This window comes from Musa acuminata, chromosome BXJ1-5 (genome assembly GCF_036884655.1).
Source record: "Musa acuminata AAA Group cultivar baxijiao chromosome BXJ1-5, Cavendish_Baxijiao_AAA, whole genome shotgun sequence".
Lineage (NCBI taxonomy): Eukaryota > Viridiplantae > Streptophyta > Magnoliopsida > Zingiberales > Musaceae > Musa > Musa acuminata.
This window is the reverse complement of record NC_088331.1, coordinates 45,289,916-45,312,994: the sequence shown is the minus strand read 5'-3', so window position 1 is coordinate 45,312,994 and position 23,079 is coordinate 45,289,916. Positions and strand designations below refer to the sequence as shown.

Sequence of the window (23,079 nt, the reverse complement as noted above, 5' to 3'; positions counted from 1 at the left end):
CTGGACCATAGATTTAAGAAATATAATACGAAACATGTAGCATTTTATTTTAAAATTTCACTTTCTTTTCTTGTTTGTTTTTCCTTCCACTTATCATCTCATCATCCTCTCTCTCTCTCTCTCTCTCTCTCTCTCTCTCACACACACACACACACACACGCACACACTCTTTGCATATGCCACTGGCAGGATGACCTTCGCATGTGATTGGGAAATGAAGTCTGTTGATCTTAAACATGCTTCAGCAAGTCCAATACCAATACCAATAAACAATGAATCATTCCAATGGCCAATGTAGAATCATTTAAAAGTACTAGCATTATTATAAACAAATAATTCCTAAAACCTAAAACCCTGTAGGCCACTTTTGTCCAAAAGTAAAAAATCCAGAAAAATATCCGTTAGGTACATAAACTCTCTTTCCTCGATCATGCCAAATATCCCAAAAACGGAAAAATGACAATCCAGGTTCAAATGTGGAGCCAAGAACGGTATGAAATATCTCAATCACACAATTATGGTGAAATAAATGTTAATTTAGGTTACCTAGTCGATTTGATCAAGAGCATTTGGACCAGTAGCATGCGCTAAGCGTAAGACTTCCATGGCTTCCACCACCTTTTTCTTAAGTGCATCTGGAGATTCAATAAGATGTAGCACCTCAGTTTGATCCATCTCAAGCAGCATCCCGGTCACTTTGCCAGCTTGCTCCTGTTCTATTCGTTCCACAAGGGGGTATAGTTGCTCTCCTAGCATCTTAAGGACAAATTCCAGAGATCAGCACCACCAATCTATCAACTTAGCACTTGATAGATTAACCACAGCAACAGTAAAATTATTCCTTGGGTACAAGAATAATTATTCAGAGGTCGGAAGAGAGCTATTAATTGGAAAACTGAAGAAGTGAATGGAGGCATTGAAATCCAGTAATACTCGAAAAGGATTAGGTGCAAATACTACATAGAAGAATCTGTGAAGCAAACTATCATATAAGTTCAATGTGTGGTCAAGGGTTTCTATAGACTCCCTGCATAATTAATTAGGTCAACTAGTGCTTTTGCATGTGGCATGATATGACACTATATATAGTAACCAAGGTACATCCATATTGAACATTAAGATCTATATGGCACATGACTCTAGAACCAATTTATTTCATTGTTGATCAAAACATAACTCTGAAATCAAAAGAAAATAGCAACAAAAGATGGATGGAAGGTAAAGCAAAATGTTCAAAGAGAGGAAAAGGATATCTTGAGGTGCCTGCATGATTACATTGCATGCCCAAACTAATGCCAAGGTATCATCAAAGAATTAGCAATATAATGATTATGATAAAAGTAGCAGTCATCCTGACTACAGACGTAGAAATGACATTTGACCTCACCCAAAATTAACTGATGCATTGTCATACTATGTTGCTGAAAGCTTAACATCTAGCAGCATGTTTGCCAATCAAAACATTCTTACCAGTCTTTGACGCTCAGGAGATTCAGAAGCTAAAGCAGAGGCAAGAGTCATAATTGGAATTGGAGAAGGATGTACTGCGTCCACTGAAGTGATATGAATACCACTTGCATCAAGTGGCATGGGCATCATCGAACCCATCAGACCCTGAGGCGACATCATCGGGTCAACCCCATTTCGAGAATTTTGCATGTATCTAAAGCCTTGATTAGCATTCTGCTGAATTATCTGAACATGAACAGTCACAGGTCATGACAATGCAGTAAAAAGAAGCTTCATCAACAAAGAAAGATAGTGCCATTTTGGTGATGATAAATATTGGTTCCGTTTGTAGACAATAAGCATAACATTAGCAAGATAACTCTAAAAGAAATCAAGTAATAAAACATCTGTTGCAAAATGAAATAAGTACCAATGGTACCAGAAAGATTATAGAATTATGGAGCTCTAAACAAAACTTTGTGATCATTCAACAATACAAGCATTCTTGGTGAATTATATCAAAAATACAAAGAAATGACTACAACTTTCTGAACCAGAAAGAATAATAATGCTAATCGAGTTAGGCTTAGAAATTTTAACTAAGATCCTAAGAAACAACAAACTTTTTGAACCAGAAAGAATAACAATGCTAATCGAGTTAGGCTTAGGAATTTTAACTAAGATCCTAAGAAATGACAAACTTTTTGAACCAGAAAGTACACATTATACTAATGTTAAGCTAGGCGTAAAATCATAAGTGAGAACCTGATGATCAAAGGACTTCACAAATTGCATGCACTTTAACTTCATAAATAATAATTTTAGAAGATAAATCATAAGTGAGAACCTGATGATCAAAGGACTTCACAAATTGCATGCACTTTAACTTCATAAATAATAATTTTAGAAGATAAATCATAAGTGAGAACCTGATGATCAAATGACTTCACAAATTGCTTGCACTTTAACTTCATAAATAATAATTTTAGAAGATTCAAGTATGAGATCAATTAAATGAAATATGCAATGGCAATTGTTTCCCTCAATTCACTCAGCAAGTATTAGCAGATTGGTGTGAGTTGGGCTCTGAAAATATAGAAGTGTAATGCTATTCCAATTTGTGGTATATAAATAGAATTCTGCACCAGGTTTGAAGCAAAAAATGTATAAAAGATCTCTGGGACAATTATAAAGCACGCCCTCAGAATGACAGGGAGTGTGCCGTATAAAGAAAAACCTGAATAAAGAGAATTTTATTATATTAGGACCTCAAAGGAAAAACTGAACCAAAGCACATCAGAATGACAGAGTAATGAGTCATGAATAACTCAGGGAACATGTATGTTGAGTAGAAACATCAGGATATCAATCTAAATTGGTTAATGATTTGAACATTTTCATCAGCAGTAAGAGTGGACCAGCAAGTTGCAAGAAGTTCAAAGAAACCAGAAGCCCGGCTGGCATCTTATGTAAAGATTAAAGATTAAATTAGACATTTGAGAGATTTCCAACTAGTTGTACTAAGTCACAAGTTCATATAATATGTGAGAAAAACATTAGTGAATGTATTTAAACAAAAGTAACAACATTTGCCAGAATGAAAGCTTACTTGTTGTTGCTGTTGCATTAACTGTGGTGTCCCACCTCCTCGTCTAGACCCTGTTCTCTGTCCAAGCTGCCCTTGCCTTTGTGGACTGTAAGGCATCATGTAGTTTGGAACAACACCTGGGCGAATGCCTGGAATAAGTTGCGGTTGGTATCCGTAGCCTGCAGGCTGAGAAGGAATGAGGCTGGAAACACCCTGTCCAAAATAGAGTTGCTGAGGGGCAAGCCTGGATGGAACAGGATGGTATCCAGGCATGGTGGGCATGGCAGGTGCCAGAGCTCCCGGAGAATTGAGACGAGCAAAATGAGCCTGCAAACAAGTCTAATGAGTCATGTCGGAAGCAAAATCCAGGTAAAAACGCAAACTATACAATTGACAGAAAAAATGAAATTACAGAATTTATACTATTCCTCCACTTGTCCAATAAGAGTCAACCAAATCCATATATCAAGATAAAATTGAAATATACAAAAATGAAATTCAAAATAAAAAAAAACTAAAACACTTATACGTGGAAAAAAGCAAGAACGACAATATTCCATACAGTCTAGATGTTGCCAAGGTTCCAACAAAACTTAGGCCCCCTACAGACCCAGGTCTCCGAGGTGACAAGCCCTCTTTTCACTTCTAACAGTTCTATTCCATTTCCCTTCCTGTCACTCCTCTTTTCATTCTTGAAACCATCCATCATCAATCCTCTTTCCCTTACTCTATCTCTCTTTTCTTTCCCTCATCTCAACTATCTTTATGGACCTTTTCCCTACCATTTAATTGTCTTATTCAAGAGTTTGTTGAAAGACAAGACTAATTTCTCAAGGATGTTTGAAGATCCGGTGATTAATCTCTACAAAATATGGTAAATCTGAACCCTTATTTCGTACCTTAATGACTTAATTTAGGAGAATGATGTACGATTCATGTTTGACTTACACCTAATTTATGGCTTGATCCACAAAGATCCAAGTCCAAAACCTGATTTATGTGCAGGACAAATTATACCATAACTTCATATCAACTAACAATTTCATACTAATCTTAACACATTGTCTTTAAAGTTCAAATAACTAAACATCAAAACCAGCATAGAACCAGACTTGTTATCATTGTATTTCTACACCAAAGGCATTACAGACCAGATGAGATATCAGAATAACTCAATCGATTATTCAGCCTTCATAAACTGAGAATTAGATCTTATTTTTCTGAGGCCTGGAAACTCATCGAGATACATAAAAGAATGAAGGCATAAAAAAAGGTAAAGAATGATACAACATATGAAGATGAGTTAAATTTCCTAAACATCAAAAGGTGTAATAGGCATGTATATAGAAATTATAGCAAGTGCAATACAGTGACATTACAGAATACATCGAGGGTGAGGTGAAATATCAGCAAGTGCATATTCAAAAACAAGTAGCCTCTCACAGGAGGGCCCCATGCTCTGGGTCACTAGCTTGAATACACTTCAGATTTCAATCTGGTATGCCAATCATGGAACAAGTGTGCCATTATAAAATAAAGGAAAAACCATAAAGTTTCAAATATTACTGTAGTGCCACTCGCCAGAACCAAAATTTTCAAGAACTGTAATAGATCTTACATGCTTGATAAGACTGTACTTATGTTAAAGCTGCACTGATAACAAGCATGAATAATTGGAGCTCAGCAATAAACAAAAAGTAGATATTGGCCAACAATCTGCAAAATATAGAAAATTTCCCAAATAATTGATGTACTAGAATGCTAAGTAATTATATACCTGCAACATAGCCCTTCTTTCCTCCCTGCGTTGAAATATACCTACATACAATGGTTTCTTTCCTACCATCTTCCCATTCAATCCATTAATCTGAAGGGCATTGCATGTTAGATATACATTTTAAAAAGTGCAAGAATGTCTAAATCATAAAATAAAACAGGATAGCAGTTCCTAAGCATGGTTGCTTTACTTACAGCCCGATTAGCTTCATCCAAGGAAGAAAAGGCTACAAAACCAGATCCCTTGCTTTGCCCATGGGTATCAAGCATAACCTGGATAGAATCATAGAATTACATACAAAGACTTAAAAACCTGCCTGAAATTTACTAAAATGAAGGTTAGTGGTTCAGATTTTTTACCCTGCAAGAAGTTACGGTACCAAAAGGGGAGAACAGTTCCCTTAGTTTCTCATCATTTATAGAATCATCAAGGTTCTTCAAATATAAGCTAAGCCCCTGAAGTTTTTCCAATCTTCCATTTCGCTCCTGTTCATATTTGGCCCTTAATTCAGCTTCCCTTTCAGACTTTTTCTGAGCTTTCCCAACATACAAAACTTTATCAAACAAAGCTGTTCCATTAAATTTCTCAATTGCAGCAGCAGCAGCTTCCGGCATCTCAAAATTTACAAAACCAAATCCCCTAGACTTTCCATTTACATCTTTCATGACAACTCCACTTGTGATGTTGCCACATACCCCAAAGTAACTTTTCAAGTCCTCATCAGTGTAAGGTTCAGGCAAATTTTTAATATACACATTAGTGAATTTTGGAGGCCCTTCAGGTTGATGTCTTTCTTGGCGTCGAACAAAGTGACCAACATGAACAGGTTTGTCATTAATCAACATTCCATTTAGTCGGCTAATAGCTCTCTCAGCAGACTCTTCATTTTCAAACTGAACAAAACCATATCCTTTTGATTGACCAGTGATACCAGTAGCCACTTTGCAAGAGAGAACAGTACCAAAGGCGACAAAAATATCATGCAGTGACTTGTTGTCAATTGTTTTGTCAAGATTTTTAATAAATACATTACCAACTCCATTTTTTCGGATACTGGGATCTCTATTAGAAAACATAATCCTTATGAGTTTTCCATTTAGTGGTGTGAAATTCAAGACATCCCGGGCACGGGTAGCTGCAAAGCATTTGAATAATAAGGTCCAGATGGTTCATGTTTAAAAAATTGAGGATTATGTCATACAATTAAATTCATTGGCAAGATTGTGCAAAAAAATATAATTTGATTGTTACAACTTACAAGTTGTATCTCATAAACTGGGATCAAAATTATTTCAGAAAGTTAAGCTTTTAATGACATATTGCTTAATTTACTTAAAAATGAAAAAAAAAATATATGAAACTGTTTGTCGCCATTATTCAAAAGAATCATCAGTTCAATCACAAAACTACAAGGAAAACATTTCAGTGATCAGAAACTTATAACGTAGAAACCAAGCACGATCTGTAATCCTTCTAAAAAAATAGGGCAAAATTACTGCTTACAGTTTACTATGGTTCTCTGCTACGGATACAATTTATAATCCTTTGAAACATATGGGCAAATTGACTGCTTACAGCTTAACCTGCCCTTATCTTCCATTGTTTTATTCTTAAAACTCACATATAAATTTATGAAAGTAATATGATACTGAACTTAGAAGTTAGAATTACTAGTAGCATTAATGATAGCCAGAAAAGAAACTTGCAATTTAAGCAAAACCTAAAAGATGACTACCTAATTAACAACCCTCATATATATTACATCAGCCTGATAAAATTAGCAGGTGGAGGCCAGGTTGAACCACAAAGACAACAAAACAAAATAAATAAAAACATCTGTTTGTTTTAGTGATACGATCTCAGAAGACCCCAAAGTATGAGGCTTTTCTAGAAAAAATTGTCCAAAAGAAATGATATCATGATCCACTAGTGATCATAAAGGTTACTACACATATACCCTTCTAGATCATTCAAGCAATGACACTTGAACTATCTTATGTGATCCATAATAAACAAACATCGATTACAGGGCTTCAAAAGACAATCCCCAAAATTTAGCACATTACTACACAAGATTCTTCCATGTCAAAATTGTCATACTTGCTCTGTTGAGGCAACATCTTGATATAATCAATATAATACTCGGCTACTTGGTCCGTTCTATGGATATTACCCGGTCAGTAGTGTCAAATTAACACCAATAGATCTTAAGTAAATTCGTGACTAGTACACGATAAGAGTCCTAATAAGAAATTAAGAACTCAAAAATCAAAATCTGAACCATAAGTCTGAAGCAACAAAAGACTTTTTACAGAGCAACAAATAGCACGACATGAAGTGATCGTCGTCAACATTAATTTCCAAAAGCAGAAGACAAACACAATGTCAATTCCAAAAACCAGCACATGAAGGCAGCGATCATAAAAGACCAGTACACCTTATCAAGAGCAGAGGAAGAAACCGAAACATCAATGATAAAACTAATTGAGATTCGAATGGTTCTTACCGTCCTGGAGACTGTGAAAATTTACATAAGCATAGCCGAGGGAGACATTGCGGATTTGGTCCCTGCAAACCCTAACGGAGGTCACCGGCGCGATCTGGCTAAAGAGATCGTACAGCTGTCCCTCGTTGACGGCGAGATCAAGGTCCCCGACGTACAGAGACGCCCTGCCGAACGCCCCGCCCTGCGCCTGCGTCGACGATATCTGCAGCGGTGAGAGCTGTGACAGCGCTGCCGAGGTGCTTGCCATTGCCACCGGAAAAGTACACTGGGACGATCGCCGAAACCAGCCGATCTAGGGTCACGCTTTCGCTCCTTTTCCTCAAGATTTCTTAGGGCCTCCCCCTCGATCTTTTTGGAGGAAACCTCGAAGTGGTTGAAGCGGCCGTAGAAAGGAAGGCGAAGGGTCTTTTATAGTAACCCGGAAGGAATTGGAATCTCCGAAGCGTCGGGATCCTGTCCAACCCTGATCCCAAAACGATTCGTATTAAAACGGGGTGACTGAAACCCAGGGCATCATCCGACGGTCGGATGTTGGAAGACGCCTTCATCCGAATAGAAGTTGGATTGTGGGAAATCCCAATCCATCTGGGAAAGCGATGGGGGATTCAGCACGTGTCGGCGATGACGTCGACTCAAAAGTTTGGCGCTTTCGCCGGCGGTTGGGCTTCTTGGTTCAGCGTGACGGTTAAACAGTGTCGTATTCGGATCTAATTACGAAAACGCCACCGACTAAGCGCGAGGGGTAAGACGGATCCCGTCGTTTCAGGGGATCCGATTTCTGTTTTCCGCATCAATAGAAATCGCCGGTGCCGTCACCGGTTCGAGGACCAGAACAAGGTCACGAGTTGGTGATGAGACGATGGACAGCAACAGGGGCGGTTATCGCACCGTGAGATGTACCCGACTTACCAACTCCGAACCCCTTGGCCGTAACAATGCGCGTAACGGTCGGGACGGTGTGCAGATGCACGACGGAGAAAAAAAAGGAGAGATATTATAAATTTAGAACGAAATATCTAAAAAAAATATCTCATAGGTTTAGGCGGTTATCTCAATTGTATCACATCTTTTCCATCTTTCCACTAAACAAATTAGTAATCTAACACAAAGATCATAATGTAACAAGCTAAAATTATTTTATATTTAAATAAAAATATGATAAAATTAAGCAATAATGTTGAAATAAAATAGTAAATATATTATTCGAATTCAAGACTTTAGATATATAATTGCTAAATTAGCAGTATCCGAGTGGTATGTTAACATGCCCTCTTAAAATTAATGAACAGATCCATTGGATGAATTGGACTGCCACGACTAGCAATGCATTAAATCTATGAGTGTAGAAATTGGCTTCTTAAATGACATTTGTTCCGAATGATGAGGTGAAGTGCAAATGGGTGTTTTGTTTGGTTGCCATTCCTCCACTCACAAAAGCAGAATTGCGGCAATTCCTGCCACCAGAAGCGCTCGGGCGGTGGCGACGGCAGCCGGACGGGCGGCGCTGACGATCTGCACCGGGAACAGGCAGCCGTTGCGCGACGCGTTCTCGGTGGTGATGACCGCAAGGCCCTCGAAGTTGCACGCCCTCACGTCCTGGTCCTGCATCTGGAAGTACATGTTGAAGGCGTACGAGGCGTTGCCGCCGCGGTCCAAGTCGTTGCAGGAGGAGCCGTAGCCCAGCGCGGTGCAGTCGGACAGGGAGCAGGCGTAGTCCAAGTTGGGCCCCAGCGCGCTCAGCTGCTTCACGTCTGGGTTTAGAACGCACCATTGTTCCGGCAAGTACTGCACGCCGGTCGCGCGCTTCAAGTACTTGTCATTCCCCTTGCCGGAGAGGTCCATCGGGAACTTGGGTCTGCAGTCGTAGGTGAAGATCCCCCAGTGCCGCTCGAAGTTGCCCGGCAGAACGCTCTTCATGTCCTCGTCGATCAGGCCGAACAGGTAGACATCCATGTGCCCGGGCCTCATCGGCGTCCCCTCGTTTTGCCCCATCTTCTTCAAGAATCCGTCGTAAAACCTCTTCGCGTTTTCGGTGTTGGCGTTCTTGTCGCCGTCGGTCGGCCAGCCGACCTCCCCGACTATGATCTTCATGTCGGACACGCCGGCCTTCTTCAGCGACCACACCAGCGTGTCGTAGTTAGCGTCGAACACGTTAGTGTACTGGTGGCCCTTGTCGTTTAGGTTGCGCCCTCCGCCGTCGAAGAAGGCAAAGTCGATTGGGAAGTCCGGGTTCTGGTAGAGGCTGAGGAAAGGGTAGATGTTGACGACGAAAGGAGCACCATTGGAGTGCATGAAGCGCACCATGTCGACCATGAGGCTATGGATGTCGCTGCGGAAGTCTCCCGCGGACGGCACCGGGTTGCTTTCCGGGGAGTTGTAGACGTCGGCATTCAAGGGGACAGTGGCCTTGATTCGGTTTCCGACGCCGGCTTCGTCGAGCGCCTTCTGGATGTTCTTGAGCGCAGGGAATGTGGTCTTCATGAAGGAGCCATTGTAGCTCCTTAGGAAAGGTTCATTGCCTACGGCAACATACCTGTAAAAGAATGCACAAGAAGAACAATACTTAGATACTGGTATGACTAAGACCTGACTACTATGAATTGCTTATAGATGAAAACAAATACCCAATGGAAAAGAAAAAGAACTGCTCATCTACAAATCAAACAGGCTTATGACCAATAAACAGAATCCATATTGCAGATCAAAAGATGAAGATATGTGTTAGTGATAACAAGTTGAATTAGTGTTGAGAAGATGGATGGAGATACTTGATGTTGACTCCTCCGTCGTAATCGTGCTTGGTGACGTTCTCCTTCACCCAATCTTGGGCGTGGCTGTAGTCGCTGCTGATACGCTTAAGCATATCGTTGGGGATGGCGAGCATGAGCTCGATCCCGGTCCCGGCGAAGGCACTGACCGTCCAGGAGTCGGCGTCGAACAGCTTGACCTTCGTGATCCCGTTGGCCTTGATCATCTGGACGACGGTGGTGGGGAGGAAGGGGTGGGACATTATGGTTCCCCAGTTCACGCCGAGGGCCGCCGCGGGTGAGGCCAAGACCAAGACGGCGGCAACGGTGGCGCAGCAGACCCATGTCAAGATCTCCCGGCGGTTCATGGCTGTCGACGAAGAGGGCACCAATCGGTATCGGAGCGTGTACAGAAGTCTCGGGTTGGCCTTTAAAGGTTGTCTTAGCGTTGAAGATGGAGGTCCGTCGGCTTCGGTGGGGAGACTCCCAGAAATGGAGGGTGGAAGAGGAGGGAAGGAAGGGGACATGTCCGTTATATTTATCGGGTCGGTTGGACAATAATACCCTTCTCAACGGTTGGCTCAGAAAGAGAATTATGATGTCATTATTTGGTAGGTAACATGGAAATGCAACTCATTAAATCTAACATTTGTCGCTCTTAAAATTTGGAAAGAGAGAAGATTTTAGCTAATTTAGTTTAGTTTATAAATATTTTTATATAAACTCGAATATCATTTTGTCACTTATCATTTAAAAAAATTAAAATAAAAATATATATAATAAATATTTTTTATTAAATATAACTCTTATTTACCTTTAATTAATGGTAATCATAATTTTGGATTTTGATTTCAAAATCATTGATTCCGATTTTTCAAAATAGAACTAGAATGGTTGATTCTTGATTTCAATTCGAACTATTAATATTTTTTATTAAATAATTTTAAATATAAAAAAATCATAATATTATTTTTAAATTTGAAAATAGATATATAACTATAGTAAGTATAATAACATAAGTAAAAAACTTTATAAAAAAAATAAACTTATAATTTTTTTAATAAAACTAAATGGCTCTATCAATATTCAAATCCAAAAGTTTATTAGATTTAAATTTAAGAATTTGACCACTATACTATAGATATTATTTATGTTTTATTTTTATTTTTGTAATCAAATTTAACTAGTTTGAAATCGAAATCATCTCTGATTCAGTTTGGAATCAATAAACCACTTGATTATAACCTGATTCGAATCGAGTAGTGATAAAGATTATCTTCGGATAAGAAGACAAAGAATGATTATTTTTGTACACATATGGCTTAGAATGAGCGAAGGTAAAAAGTATTATAAGAAGATACTATTAAAATAAGATCATAAACAATGTGTATCACATGGATTTGGAATTTCTCTTAATCATTTTCCACCGAATACATTTAGAAAGCCAATCAAAACAATATATTTCTTGAATTTTAATATTTTTAGAACAATTTCAGTAATTCTTACGTATAAGATTTCACATTAACAAAGAAATTTTAGGCCATCAGCAAATCCAAGTTACATCACAGAATGCGATTGATTGATGTGCTTTGTCTTCACCATGTTGAGAAGATGAGCAAAGATGGGAGGAGGAAAGAATGGGAACATCTGCATCAAAAATTTGCAGAGATGACTTGCTCATCTGCCTCATCTGAATTGATTTGGCTTGCACTGCTATTTTAACCTATCAGTGTACTCCTCTAATGGAATCATCGCATTGCAGTGATAGACGATCCCATCTGCATCAAATTTGGCTTCGTCGTGTTGATTTAGCTGTCAGTACTGCTTTAATTGGAGAGATGAACAATGCAGATATGGCTAACCTGTGTTTTTCTTCGCCAAACCAACAGCAAATGCAAATAAATTGTGACGTATGGGACGCATATACCATCGATTTGGTATAAATATTTGATTCTTTGTTGGAATTAACGAAGAAGTGGCGATATGCTCGATCTCTCTTTTCGTTCACCCTAAGAAAGTCATAGCAAGTTTGACGACAATGGCGAAGAACCCTAAATATGGATTATTTTATTACTATATCCTTCGTTTTAAAATATTAAATTAAATTATATGATTAAATATAAATTTTTATGTATGAGTCATCATTAAGATATAATTTTATGTCGTAATCGAAGTTAAAATCTTGAGTTTATCTCTTTATAAATAAAGATTCATGTAAAACATAAGTTGGGGAAGGGACAAGAAAAATATTTATAAAAAAAAACTAAGAGATTTAGGATATAAAATATTATAAATGATCAAATTTAATAAGTTTTTAGATTTAATAAGAATCATGAGAAATACTTTGACAATAAATGATTGGCAAAAAATAATGACATGAAATCTTGATTTGTTTATCACAAATAAAACATTGTATTTTTAACTCCTTAATCAAATCATGATTTGAGAATAATCACCTTGATTCATAAATAGATTCATAAATAACCACTCTTATCTTAACATTTATAAATATATAACACTATACACCAATGAATTAACATAACCTTTTATGGCATATTCTATTATAGTATCATAACATTCTTACTTCAACCAAATATATTAATTTTGGTATTTCACATCACATTACTTTTGGCTTAATCTATTCATAGATATGCGATGATAATAATATTCATATCACTCACTTATTTCAAATATGATCACTTTTAAATTCGATGATATTTTATATATATCTCACATAAAAAACTTTTTCTCTCTCTCTTATAATTTTATAAATAAAATAATACTTTTATTGTATTCTATCATAACTCATGTTTTTTTAAAGATATAAGCACGATGATATTTTTGATTTGAAGTCAGAATAAAGATAGTATATATGAGTAGTCATTACTAGTTATTTTATAAATTACCTAATCAATCACTCTTATTGTTATCCGATTTGATGCATAGTATCCTTTTATTCAACATTTATTTATCATCTTTCAATAATAGTCCATCTCTCATTATTCTTTCTAATTTCAAAATCAATAACAGTTATTATACACTATGAATTATGCCTTAGTATCAGAAGTCATAGACTATCTCTTAGATATCTTTTATTTATTGTATCAAACCACTTGTAAACATTTATATTAATGATTACTGTTCCCACTTGAAATCATTCTTCCATTGAATATATTATATATAATATCATAAGTCACTACCACACACACCATAACTTATTAACTCTATTGAATGAAACACCTTAGACACTAAGTCTCTATGCTACTCTTTTTTTTTTTTTATCGATAGCCTTTCGAACCATTATATATCTTGTCAATCACAAGTCGCAAACCAACAACTATAGTTACCACTATTATACAAACCTCCTATCATTCATAAATTAAGGGTATATGATTATTTATACTACATACACCTCACACAAGTTAAAATCGAGGTCTAAACTATATTTTTATTGAATACTTCTTTGAACATAATATTTTTAAATTCAATTTTTCCTTAAAAAAATCTTGCTCCTTCAATAATGAGAGTCACAATCACATTCATCTATCACTAAGTTCATAAAGATGCATACTAAACTCCCTTAAGACTATCTCCTTCCATTTCTATGCTCCCTAACTCAACCAGCCATCATCCTCCAAATCCCTACTCCATTAATATTCTTGTTTAGTACGTACAGTCACAGCTTATTTACTTGCAAGTATTAACTCTTCCATCGGCTTCTGGACTTGATTAATTTGTATCTTTGCTATGTCCTCGATGCCACAAGAGATGTCCTTGTCATCTCCTCGATCAAATGACACCCTTGTTATCAAGATCATGTCAATAACCCATCATCAATTCTCATGCCATCGACACAACTCGATCATTCTACTGGGCTTAAATATCACATGATAATATACTTTAAAAATATAATATTTAGTGTCAGATCATTGATCTCTACAGAATAATGTGTAAGGAATATAATATCTTATTTCATAATATCACATAAACTCTTATATCATTCAACCCCATACAAAATATCATCAAGTTTAAGTGAATATTTTAAATTAAGTTGAACTCAAATGAATTCATTATAAGATATAAAACACATCTAGCGGTCAAAGGATTTCACTAATAATCTGGTATTGATTTTATAAAAATATTCAATCCTATCATCAAATATGATAATTCAACTTATTTTGAGTTTTAAGGTTGGCACTTATGATAGTTAGAGGTTAACAAAATATTTTCTTATAGGAGATTTTAATTGATGATATCTTTATGCAATAATTTCTTAGTTTAGTTTATCTTAGCATATGTCAAAGAACTCTTAAAAGTATACATAATTTGAATCACTTTTTATGTCTATCAATTTTATTAAATTCAAATCCTATAGTTCTTTATTTTTATGATAATAAGAGGCATCATATACTTATAGTTCTTTATTTTTATCATCATCATAAGCAACAATTCTTTTAAGATTAAATAATTTTTTAAGTAATTTAATAGATTAATTCTAGGGTCATTAAATTATTTTCTAGATGTGGAGCAAATATTCACATTATGTGGTCTTTTCCTCTCATAAGAGAAGTACATTTAATACTTATTATCAAAAAAGAACTTGCAGAATACCAAAGGTTATTACCTCACTCTTTTCTATTGGGTCACTAAAATTATATAATGATAATCTTGCTATAGATTCCACGTAATATCGGTAAGATAAGTATTTTAGTACTTATCCCTTACTCGTTTAAATATTTCTTTTATAGTCAATAAACTATAATAATTTATGGATCAACCCTACGTTACTCCTTAATATGTCTAATAATATCTTAAAAGGACCATCAACCATAGTCTTCTTCATCGAAAACATGCATCATCATCATGTCTTTGTCGATATTGATCGGGTAGAAAACACTAATAACAAGACATCCACATATATTATCTATTTTGAAGCAAACCCTATTAATTGGAGTTCTAAGAGATAAAAAAACAACAACACGATCATAGATTAATGTGTCATTGTCACCACCTCTATAGTACTTAACTATATTATCAACTTACTATATGAACTTAGTGTCATCTCTTAATATATTATGATAATTTTGATGCCACCTACCTATGCTGTAATCTAATATTTCATTCTTACATAAAAGATATCGTCATTAACTTTCAATTCGTTAAGGATTAAGTTGTTAGACGTTTATCTCACGTCCATACTTAACTCACTTATAATGTCACTAAGATGTTGCATTTACATCATTTCAAGATTGACGTCTAGAAGCTTAATCTTTAAGGGGCATGATAATGAATCATTAGCATATGTAATATTAGGCAATAAATGATTTAACATTAAGGAGGAAATCTTAGAGAGACAGTAACCATAAGCAACTCATTGTATCTTTCAACATATCAACGTTGGTTAATCAACCCATGATCCGGTGCAATCATTTTGATTCACGAACCATGTTCATGAACATGATTCAAGAACAACCACTCTCTCCATACAAAACCACTTATCGATGGGCTAACATAGCCTTCTGTCATATATTCCATCAGCATAAACCTTAAAGCCAGAAGCAGCACCCGGAGCTCTTCTTCGTCTCGGCCATGGCGAGCGAGGCTAATAGCAGCGCAGGCGATGGCCTCAAGCTGCCAGAGATCAAGTTCACCAAGCTCTTCATCAATGGCTGCTTCGTCGACGCCGTCTCGGGTACAGAACCACTTGCGTTCTCTTCCTTAACTTGTCGACGTACATACTCTCTCTCGTTTCTGAACCTTTTCTTCTTCCTTTGTCTTCCTCGTTCTAATTGTTCCAGGAAAAACATTCGAATCACTTGACCCACGTAACGGAGAAGTGATCGCCAACATCGCTGCCGGCCACAAAGAAGACGTCGACTTGGCTGTGAAGGCAGCCAGAGAAGCCTTCGACCATGGCAAGTGGCCTCGCATGTCCGGCTCTGTACGTTTCTTCCTCTCCCCCCTCATGATTGCTTCTTCGAACTATACCATCCTGCTAAATGGACGTCTGCAACTTCTCAATCATGACCAGGAAAGGGGGAAGATTATGATGAAATATGCAGACCTGATCGAGCAGCACGCAGAAGAACTGGCGGCACTCGAGTGCTTAGACGCAGGAAAGCTGTTCTTTCTCAATAAGATGAACGATGTCCCAGTAGCTTCGAACTTGGTCCGATACTACGCAGGGGCGGCGGACAAGATCCATGGCGAGACACTGAAGCTGTCAGGGGAGTTTCAGGGGTACACACTGCGGGAGCCCATCGGAGTAGTCGGCCACATCATCCCTTGGAATTTCCCTACCATCATGTTCTTCTTCAAGGTCGCCCCAGCCCTGGCCGCCGGCTGCACCATGCTCGTCAAGCCAGCAGAACAGACCCCACTCACAGCTCTCTACTGTGCCCACTTGGCCAAACAGGTGCGAAATCTGATATCATTCAGCTCTTTCTCATAGAAAAGTCTTCGATGCTACTACATAACTACATCCATATCGCAGGCAGGTATTCCTGATGGAGTTCTCAATGTTGTCACCGGTTTTGGAGCCACAGCCGGAGCTGCCATTTCTTCTCATATGGATGTGGACAAGGTGATTCCGACTCGATGACAGATGATTCGTACTGGCAATCCACCAATTATCTTCTAAAGGAAAGATTCAGCTTGCTCATCGAATTCCCTTTGGTGTCAGGTTAGTTTCACAGGATCTACAGAAGTAGGACGGCTTGTGATGGAGGCAGCAGCAAGAAGCAATCTGAAGTCTGTCTCACTTGAACTGGGTGGGAAGTCGCCAGTTATCATCTGTGATGATGCAGACATAGACATGGCCGTCGAACTCGCTCGGACGGCCATCTTTTACAACAAGGCATGGATGGTTCTTTCACCCAATCATTAGCCACCCATGTTTTCATTTCGATGACTCGTACGCAATCGCAGGGAGAAATCTGCGTGGCAGGATCTCGTGTCTACGTGCAAGAAGGAATCTATGATGAATTTGTAAGAAAGATAGCAGAAAGTTGCAAATCCTGGATCGTTGGAGACCCTTTCAGTCCCCATGTTCATCAAGGACCTCAGGTAATCTTCCCTGTTCTCTTCCACACCATGTTGCTTTCTTTTCCTCATGGATTTCTCTTGCTCTGATGAAGGTCGACAAGAAGCAGTTTGAGAAAGTTCTCAGATACATCGATCATGGGAAAAGAGAGGGAGCCACCATACTGACAGGAGGAAAGGCCTGCGGTGAGAAAGGGTTCTACATTGAACCCACAATCTTCACAGATGTCAAGGTAGAGTTCTACAACCAATGATGCATTCTGAGAATGCAATTCGACTCTTCCTCTGTAACAGCATTCGATCTTTTGGAACAGGAGAGTATGCTGATAGCCCAAGATGAAATCTTTGGACCTGTCATGTCCCTCATGAAGTTCAAGTAAGCCATGCATAAAGATGAGAAGAAAGAACATTAGAGCGAGAGCACACACACACACACTCATATGCTACCAAAGCTGTGTGATTTCTGGCAGGACAATCGAGGAGGCGATTGAGAGAGCCAACGATACAAGATATGGACTGGCGGCTGGGATTGTGACAAAGGACATCAACATAGCCAACCGACTCTCGAGATCGATTCGGGCAGGCATCATTTGGATCAACTGCTACTTGGTATTCGATAACGATTGCCCTTTTGGTGGATACAAGATGAGTGGATTCGGAAGGGACAATGGAATGCATGCTTTGGAGAAGTATCTCCAAGTCAAGTCTGTGGTCATTCCCATCTATGGTTCTCCTTGGCGGTAGCAGCATGCTTGAACTGAAGAAGGCAATGAACCACCTAAAAGCTATTGAATGAAAAGAAGACATTTTGGGACAACAACTACATGAGGAGAAGGTTCCCAATTATAGATCAAAGTTGGTATATGGCACATTCCAAAATAATTGGACTTCAGTTCTTGCCTGTCTCTGATATTAATATTAATACTCATAATTTCATATGCTGTTGTGACAATGCTTGGGTTACCATTTATAATAGGCACATCTCATATGTTAATTAGTGGAGCCAATACTACATCCTAACCATCCAGTTGCTGCAAGCAGCCAATACCAAAACTAAAGAGCCTCTTCAAAATGCAGGTTCTTTTACTGTCAGATGTGTGTCATGGTCAGAGTTTAAACCAAGGATCACCATTTCAGATACTGGACCTGTTTTGACAATTTGATCAACATTTCGGAGAAGAAAAAAATACAGAAGAGAAAGGGCGAGCAGAGGAAGATGAGGAAGAAGAAGCGATGGAGAAGGGATGAGAGTATACCTTGGAAGATAAAAACTGACGAATAACAGTAGGCGACGTCGAACAAGAACGATGATGATCATCACATATCAGTAGTGCCGTGAAATAGCGATCGAGAGTCCCTGGTTTAAAGGACTGCAAACTAAGCTGCTTGAATACTGTAAACAATTACATATAATGCTAATTAATTTCATAGCAGGCACCAATATGGATCCAAAATGGAAATGAGGTTTTGGTTGGTAGGAGACAAATACAAGGAAAAACTAAAGAAAGAAAGAAACTTACAAATAATACAAGCAATATTATATGTTCTCTCCATCTCTTTCTACCAACCAAAGAAGGCTTTGCCTGGCTGACCATCCTAAACCAACAGATGAAGGAAAACCGGGGCCTAAACCATCCATATTGCATCATGTGTTCCCAGCTGGAAGTGGCCCCATGTTTTGGAGATCCTGGGCAGGCTTGGGCCGCCACTTTGTTCGACCCCTCATAATCTCAGCCCCGCTTTCCAGCCGGAGAAGATGCTGGCACTCGATGCCAGCCTCTGGTGAACCATCGGAACCATGGTTGGACACAGCAGTGAGTGATTGCAGCACAGAGTCTCTCCCACACTCCCTCCTGTACTCCAAGGTCATGCCGGCAAGCTCATGGCTCTCTAGGATTGAGATCGGTGCGCTCTGCATAATAAAATAATAAGATGTGGTCATTACTCAGCGCTACATAACTACTTAAATCATGTCCTTCTACGAGCATGACAATAGCAACAAATTGGAGCAGGTCCACCAACCTAATAACATTAAATGCAGAAGGATAATGGTCAGCAAACTGCTGCACTTTTAGTGGTCCAGCAATGCTGGCAAGGAATGTTCAGAAACAGGGTAAAAGGAAGCAGTGACACAACATGCCATGTGCAACCACCACCACAGAACAGAGTGGGGAATCTAAGATGCTTCTTACATTGTGAAAAGGTTAAGATCTTCACACATGCAAATTGGTTAAGGTAGTCAGCATGCAGTAATTGGAACTCATGGTCTGAAATATGGTATGCCAAAAAAAAGAGCAATTACAGAATGTAGGAACTGTAACATCGAGAGCTTCAGCATTCAAATAAGATATTGTAACTCAATGCAATGGCGATATCTTTTTCCATGGAAGAACAATTCTACCAATGATAATCTGAGTATAATTCTTCGATATTCATGACTACCAGGTGCGAAGAACAATTTTACCAATATGCTAATACCAAGCAAGACCTGTAAAATAACTTGTTATCTGCAACCTCTTAGTGCCCACATTTACATTGGCTCTATCTATACTCATCTTGTAACACAATGCAGCATCCACGGAGATCATTCGGCTAGTTGAGTCCTTGAAGACAACTCTAATTATGAAGTGGAAACAATTAAGTTTTTACCGAAAAGGTACTTCTAAGAATGAAGCTGGTTATTTCCTTTTTTTAAAAACAGAATATTTCTTACATGTCAGATAAGACAGACACTCATCCAAAAGTACTCAACATATGGCTTATCACATGTCAATGTCGTCCTTTTTTACTTGAGATGAAAACAAGAAATTTCCAGCAATGTACTAGAAAGATTTAAAAAGAGTCACCAACTGCACTTATGTAGCCTTAAATTGTCATTTTCCATTTCAAATTAACATCTTGTAACATAAACTAAGTTACCTCAAGGATCCAGCCAATATATTTTACATTGTTCACATGTTGATTGATATCCAAATCACCCCATCGAGGCTGCATTTGATAGCAAGGGAAATAGTTACAAACCACATATATAGCATTTACAGAAACAAGCAAATAAATCTGCAAGAGCTAAAGATGCGGATCACAGACTTACATTCAGCCCCCTTTTAATAAAATCAGCAGTATTATCTTCAAGCTTCTGAACCTTTCTGCTATCCTCATCTATAATAGGATGACGATCCACAAAATATGGTCCTATTTCTGCTCTAACTTCCTCTGGAATTTTAGACAGTCTCCTAGTCAGTTTGTTCATCATTACCCACACACTGCATGTGAAAGCCAAAACCAGGAAACATCATATGAGCCACATAACATTTGCAAAGCAAGCATTAAATATGCTTACTTGTAAATTTTTCAACCACCGAATGAGATCTTCTGTAAAAAAGAATGTAGATGTAAGGCATATATAGGAACCAACCTCGTCGCTCGCAGAACAGTTTGGCCCGTTCGATGATCATGCACATGCCAATCACGACGCATCCCATTTTTCCCAGATGAAGCCACCCATGTATCTATTTCCACAACATCTTCCCTGAAAAACAAAAAAAAAGGATAAAATTACCATACTTAAAAACAATGCATAATAAAACTGCCATAGAAGGAATGAAAAAAGTAAATCACTTTGACCAAGCAAGCAATGGAGAGGCATACTTAAGAACACAAAAAGACTAAATAATAACTAGAGAGAACAATTTATTCAAGAAAAACAGTAAATTTAATACATAAATTTTAACACAAGTAGCATCCCCTGAAAAACTGTTAAACCAGGGTTCCAGTCACAATAGTTGCTACTTGCAGGAGAAAGGCGGTGCACACTCTTTGGTGGGAGCCTCATGCACTAAGCTTCCCTTTTTAGCTCGGTCAAAAAGATTAAGAAGGCTTAGGTTAAAAATAGATGACAATTTCTCCTTGCATGTACCGAAGAAAATTTATGCTAGACAAAACAAAAAAAGTAGCAATCATACATATGAAGTATTAAAGAAAATCCCTTGTACCTATAACTTGCTTAGCGTTGAAGCTTTTCATAATATGGAATGTGCCAAAAATCAAGTATTTCGTCATTAGTCAAGAAGAGAAGCAATGGTTCTAATCTAGAGAAAGAACATACCAGGAAGGATATCGTTCTACAAGGACCTGCATCTTGGTTACTACCCAAATCAAATTTTTCTTAGTCATTTCAGGAGTTGAACCAAAGCCATCAACCAGGAGCCCAGCACTCCTTGCATGGTTAAGCGCTGTTTCCTGCATACAGAATAAGAGCAAAATATGCTAAAGAGGGTTCAAAAATTAGGTGAAAAATCAAGCAAATATCTTTTGCCATACCTGTAGATGATTCATTAAAGTCTCTATAGAAGCTGTTCGATCTGCCCCTATCTCATACGACCGAATGGAGAAATTCTGCCTGAAGTCTAGTCCATCCTGCATCATCTTTCCGAGCCCAAAAGCATCAGCAAGCATGTCAGGCCGCCTGGGCTTCCAGTCAATAAGAGTGAACTGCTTCTCCGCTGCCAAGAAGATAGTGGTTATGGCAGCAAAAAGAAAGCTCCAGTCTGGCAACTGATTGTAGAATGTCCTTGGGGCCGAGGGAGCATCATCCTCGACAGTTTGAGCTTCAGCTTTCAGGCCGACCTTGGTACCATTGACCTTAGGAATTGCTTGGGCCTGTGCCTTGACCTCCATGGCCCCTGATTGTGAGGCAGGCTTAGCAACAATACCTCGGATACCCAAGCGCTCAGGGCCTTCACTGATGGGCTTTGGTGCTTTTGCTGAGGCCACAGACGAAGAAGTCGGGACAGGGAAGAAGGCCGAAGTCGCCATGGAAGCCACCATGATGGAAAATGAGACCTTTCAGCACTCCTCTCTTCTTGGTTAACCTGAACTAAAGATTAAATCCTATAAGATACATTAGCAGATCTCAAGAATTAACTCATGAACAAGATCTCACCACCATTTTTTGAAGGAAGGCTCTCTAACTTTTATTTTCTGTAGAATTTTCTCCAATAAAGTTGACCGAGAAAAGAAATCCGTCTAAACGAAACAAATATTCCGACAAATATAAAGGAAAAAAAATACAAGTGGCCAAGGTCAAATTAACGAACGCACCACATCCAAAGAAATTATAGCGATTCCACCGCCAAAGAACATGTCTTTCCGTTAATACATTCAACCCAAACAAGAAGTCACAGGGATCCATCCAGCAGTCAAAATCCCTCTTTCAATCAACCAAAAAACACATTAGCTCACAACGAATCATCCCCAAACCTTATCTTTATTAGATTCTCCTTCAAATTCCAAAACCTTGTGTTCAAAAATCAAACAGATCAAGGTCAAAAACCCCAACACGCCATTGCAAAACCCGACAAAGATGAAGCATGCTTCGAGAGATCCAAATGCGAGGAAAGAAAACAATTCGAACGGAAGCAGAGATCCGGTTCGAATCTCCGACTGGACGCGGGTCTGAAGACAAACCACGAGAGTTTCGACCGGGTTCTCCTCTTCTCAGCAATGAACCGCCACGGGAGCCCTACCTCGCCGTCCTTCCCCTTCTTCTTCCTCGACGGCGTGGCCTTCGTCCTCCTCCCCCGAGAAAGAGGTGGAGAAGAAAGGCGGAGGGCACTTTTTCGTACTTCTCTTCACATCTTCCAAAGCCAGCGCATATCTACACGGCCCGATTCCGCGTATTTAAATACGTGCGCTGTCATCCTCACACCGCTTCGGTAGTCGGCGCCACTTCAAATACATATATATATATATATATATATATATATATATATATATATATATATATATATATATATATATATATATATATATATATATATATATATATATATATATATATATATATATATATATATATATATATATATATAAAATTTATATTTATAGATATAATTTATTTATAAATAAATAAACAAATTAGGGGGTACTTTTTTTATTACATTATTTGAAAAATATATGGGAGAACATAACA

General features: G+C 38.3%; 4 protein-coding genes across 9 annotated transcripts; 1 reads left to right on the top strand and 3 right to left on the bottom strand.

The window, feature by feature from the left end:
- Nucleotides 1–343: 343 nt before the first annotated feature.
- On the bottom strand, nucleotides 344–7,673 carry LOC135675162 (polyadenylate-binding protein 5-like). The gene is made up of 7 exons (XM_065185438.1): nucleotides 7,321–7,673; nucleotides 5,174–5,949; nucleotides 5,009–5,086; nucleotides 4,815–4,904; nucleotides 3,059–3,364; nucleotides 1,471–1,695; nucleotides 344–756 (listed from the first exon to the last, which is right to left on the bottom strand). The coding sequence occupies exons 1-7, from the start codon at nucleotides 7,565–7,567 to the stop codon at nucleotides 547–549; spliced, it is 1,932 nt and encodes a 643-aa protein (XP_065041510.1). The 5' UTR covers nucleotides 7,568–7,673; the 3' UTR covers nucleotides 344–546.
- Nucleotides 7,674–8,748: 1,075 nt separating this feature from the next.
- On the bottom strand, nucleotides 8,749–10,387 carry LOC135675161 (glucan endo-1,3-beta-glucosidase 8-like). The gene is made up of 2 exons (XM_065185437.1): nucleotides 10,089–10,387; nucleotides 8,749–9,853 (listed from the first exon to the last, which is right to left on the bottom strand). The coding sequence occupies exons 1-2, from the start codon at nucleotides 10,328–10,330 to the stop codon at nucleotides 8,749–8,751; spliced, it is 1,347 nt and encodes a 448-aa protein (XP_065041509.1). The 5' UTR covers nucleotides 10,331–10,387.
- Nucleotides 10,388–15,601: 5,214 nt separating this feature from the next.
- On the top strand, nucleotides 15,602–17,962 carry LOC135674539 (aldehyde dehydrogenase family 2 member C4-like). Of its 2 annotated transcripts, none has more exons than XM_065184477.1 (9): nucleotides 15,602–15,759; nucleotides 15,866–16,008; nucleotides 16,099–16,482; nucleotides 16,561–16,650; nucleotides 16,750–16,923; nucleotides 16,995–17,132; nucleotides 17,204–17,341; nucleotides 17,423–17,484; nucleotides 17,579–17,962. In XM_065184477.1, the coding sequence occupies exons 1-9, from the start codon at nucleotides 15,657–15,659 to the stop codon at nucleotides 17,850–17,852; spliced, it is 1,506 nt and encodes a 501-aa protein (XP_065040549.1). In that variant the 5' UTR covers nucleotides 15,602–15,656; the 3' UTR covers nucleotides 17,853–17,962. The 2 variants fall into 2 exon arrangements, with proteins under 2 accessions (XP_065040549.1, XP_065040550.1); XM_065184478.1 differs by having other exon boundaries at nucleotides 17,204–17,346; nucleotides 17,428–17,484.
- Nucleotides 17,963–18,511: 549 nt separating this feature from the next.
- On the bottom strand, nucleotides 18,512–22,753 carry LOC135674540 (palmitoyl-acyl carrier protein thioesterase, chloroplastic-like). Of its 5 annotated transcripts, none has more exons than XM_065184481.1 (7): nucleotides 22,634–22,753; nucleotides 21,429–21,979; nucleotides 21,214–21,347; nucleotides 20,524–20,637; nucleotides 20,200–20,371; nucleotides 20,028–20,096; nucleotides 18,512–19,020 (listed from the first exon to the last, which is right to left on the bottom strand). In XM_065184481.1, exons 2-7 carry the CDS (start codon nucleotides 21,933–21,935, stop codon nucleotides 18,754–18,756), a joined length of 1,263 nt encoding a protein of 420 aa, XP_065040553.1. In that variant the 5' UTR covers nucleotides 21,936–21,979; nucleotides 22,634–22,753; the 3' UTR covers nucleotides 18,512–18,753. The 5 variants fall into 5 exon arrangements, with proteins under 5 accessions (XP_065040553.1, XP_065040552.1, XP_065040555.1 ...); XM_065184480.1 differs by having other exon boundaries at nucleotides 21,429–21,984; nucleotides 22,634–22,749; XM_065184483.1 differs by having other exon boundaries at nucleotides 21,429–21,984; nucleotides 22,575–22,746.
- Nucleotides 22,754–23,079: the final 326 nt, after the last annotated feature.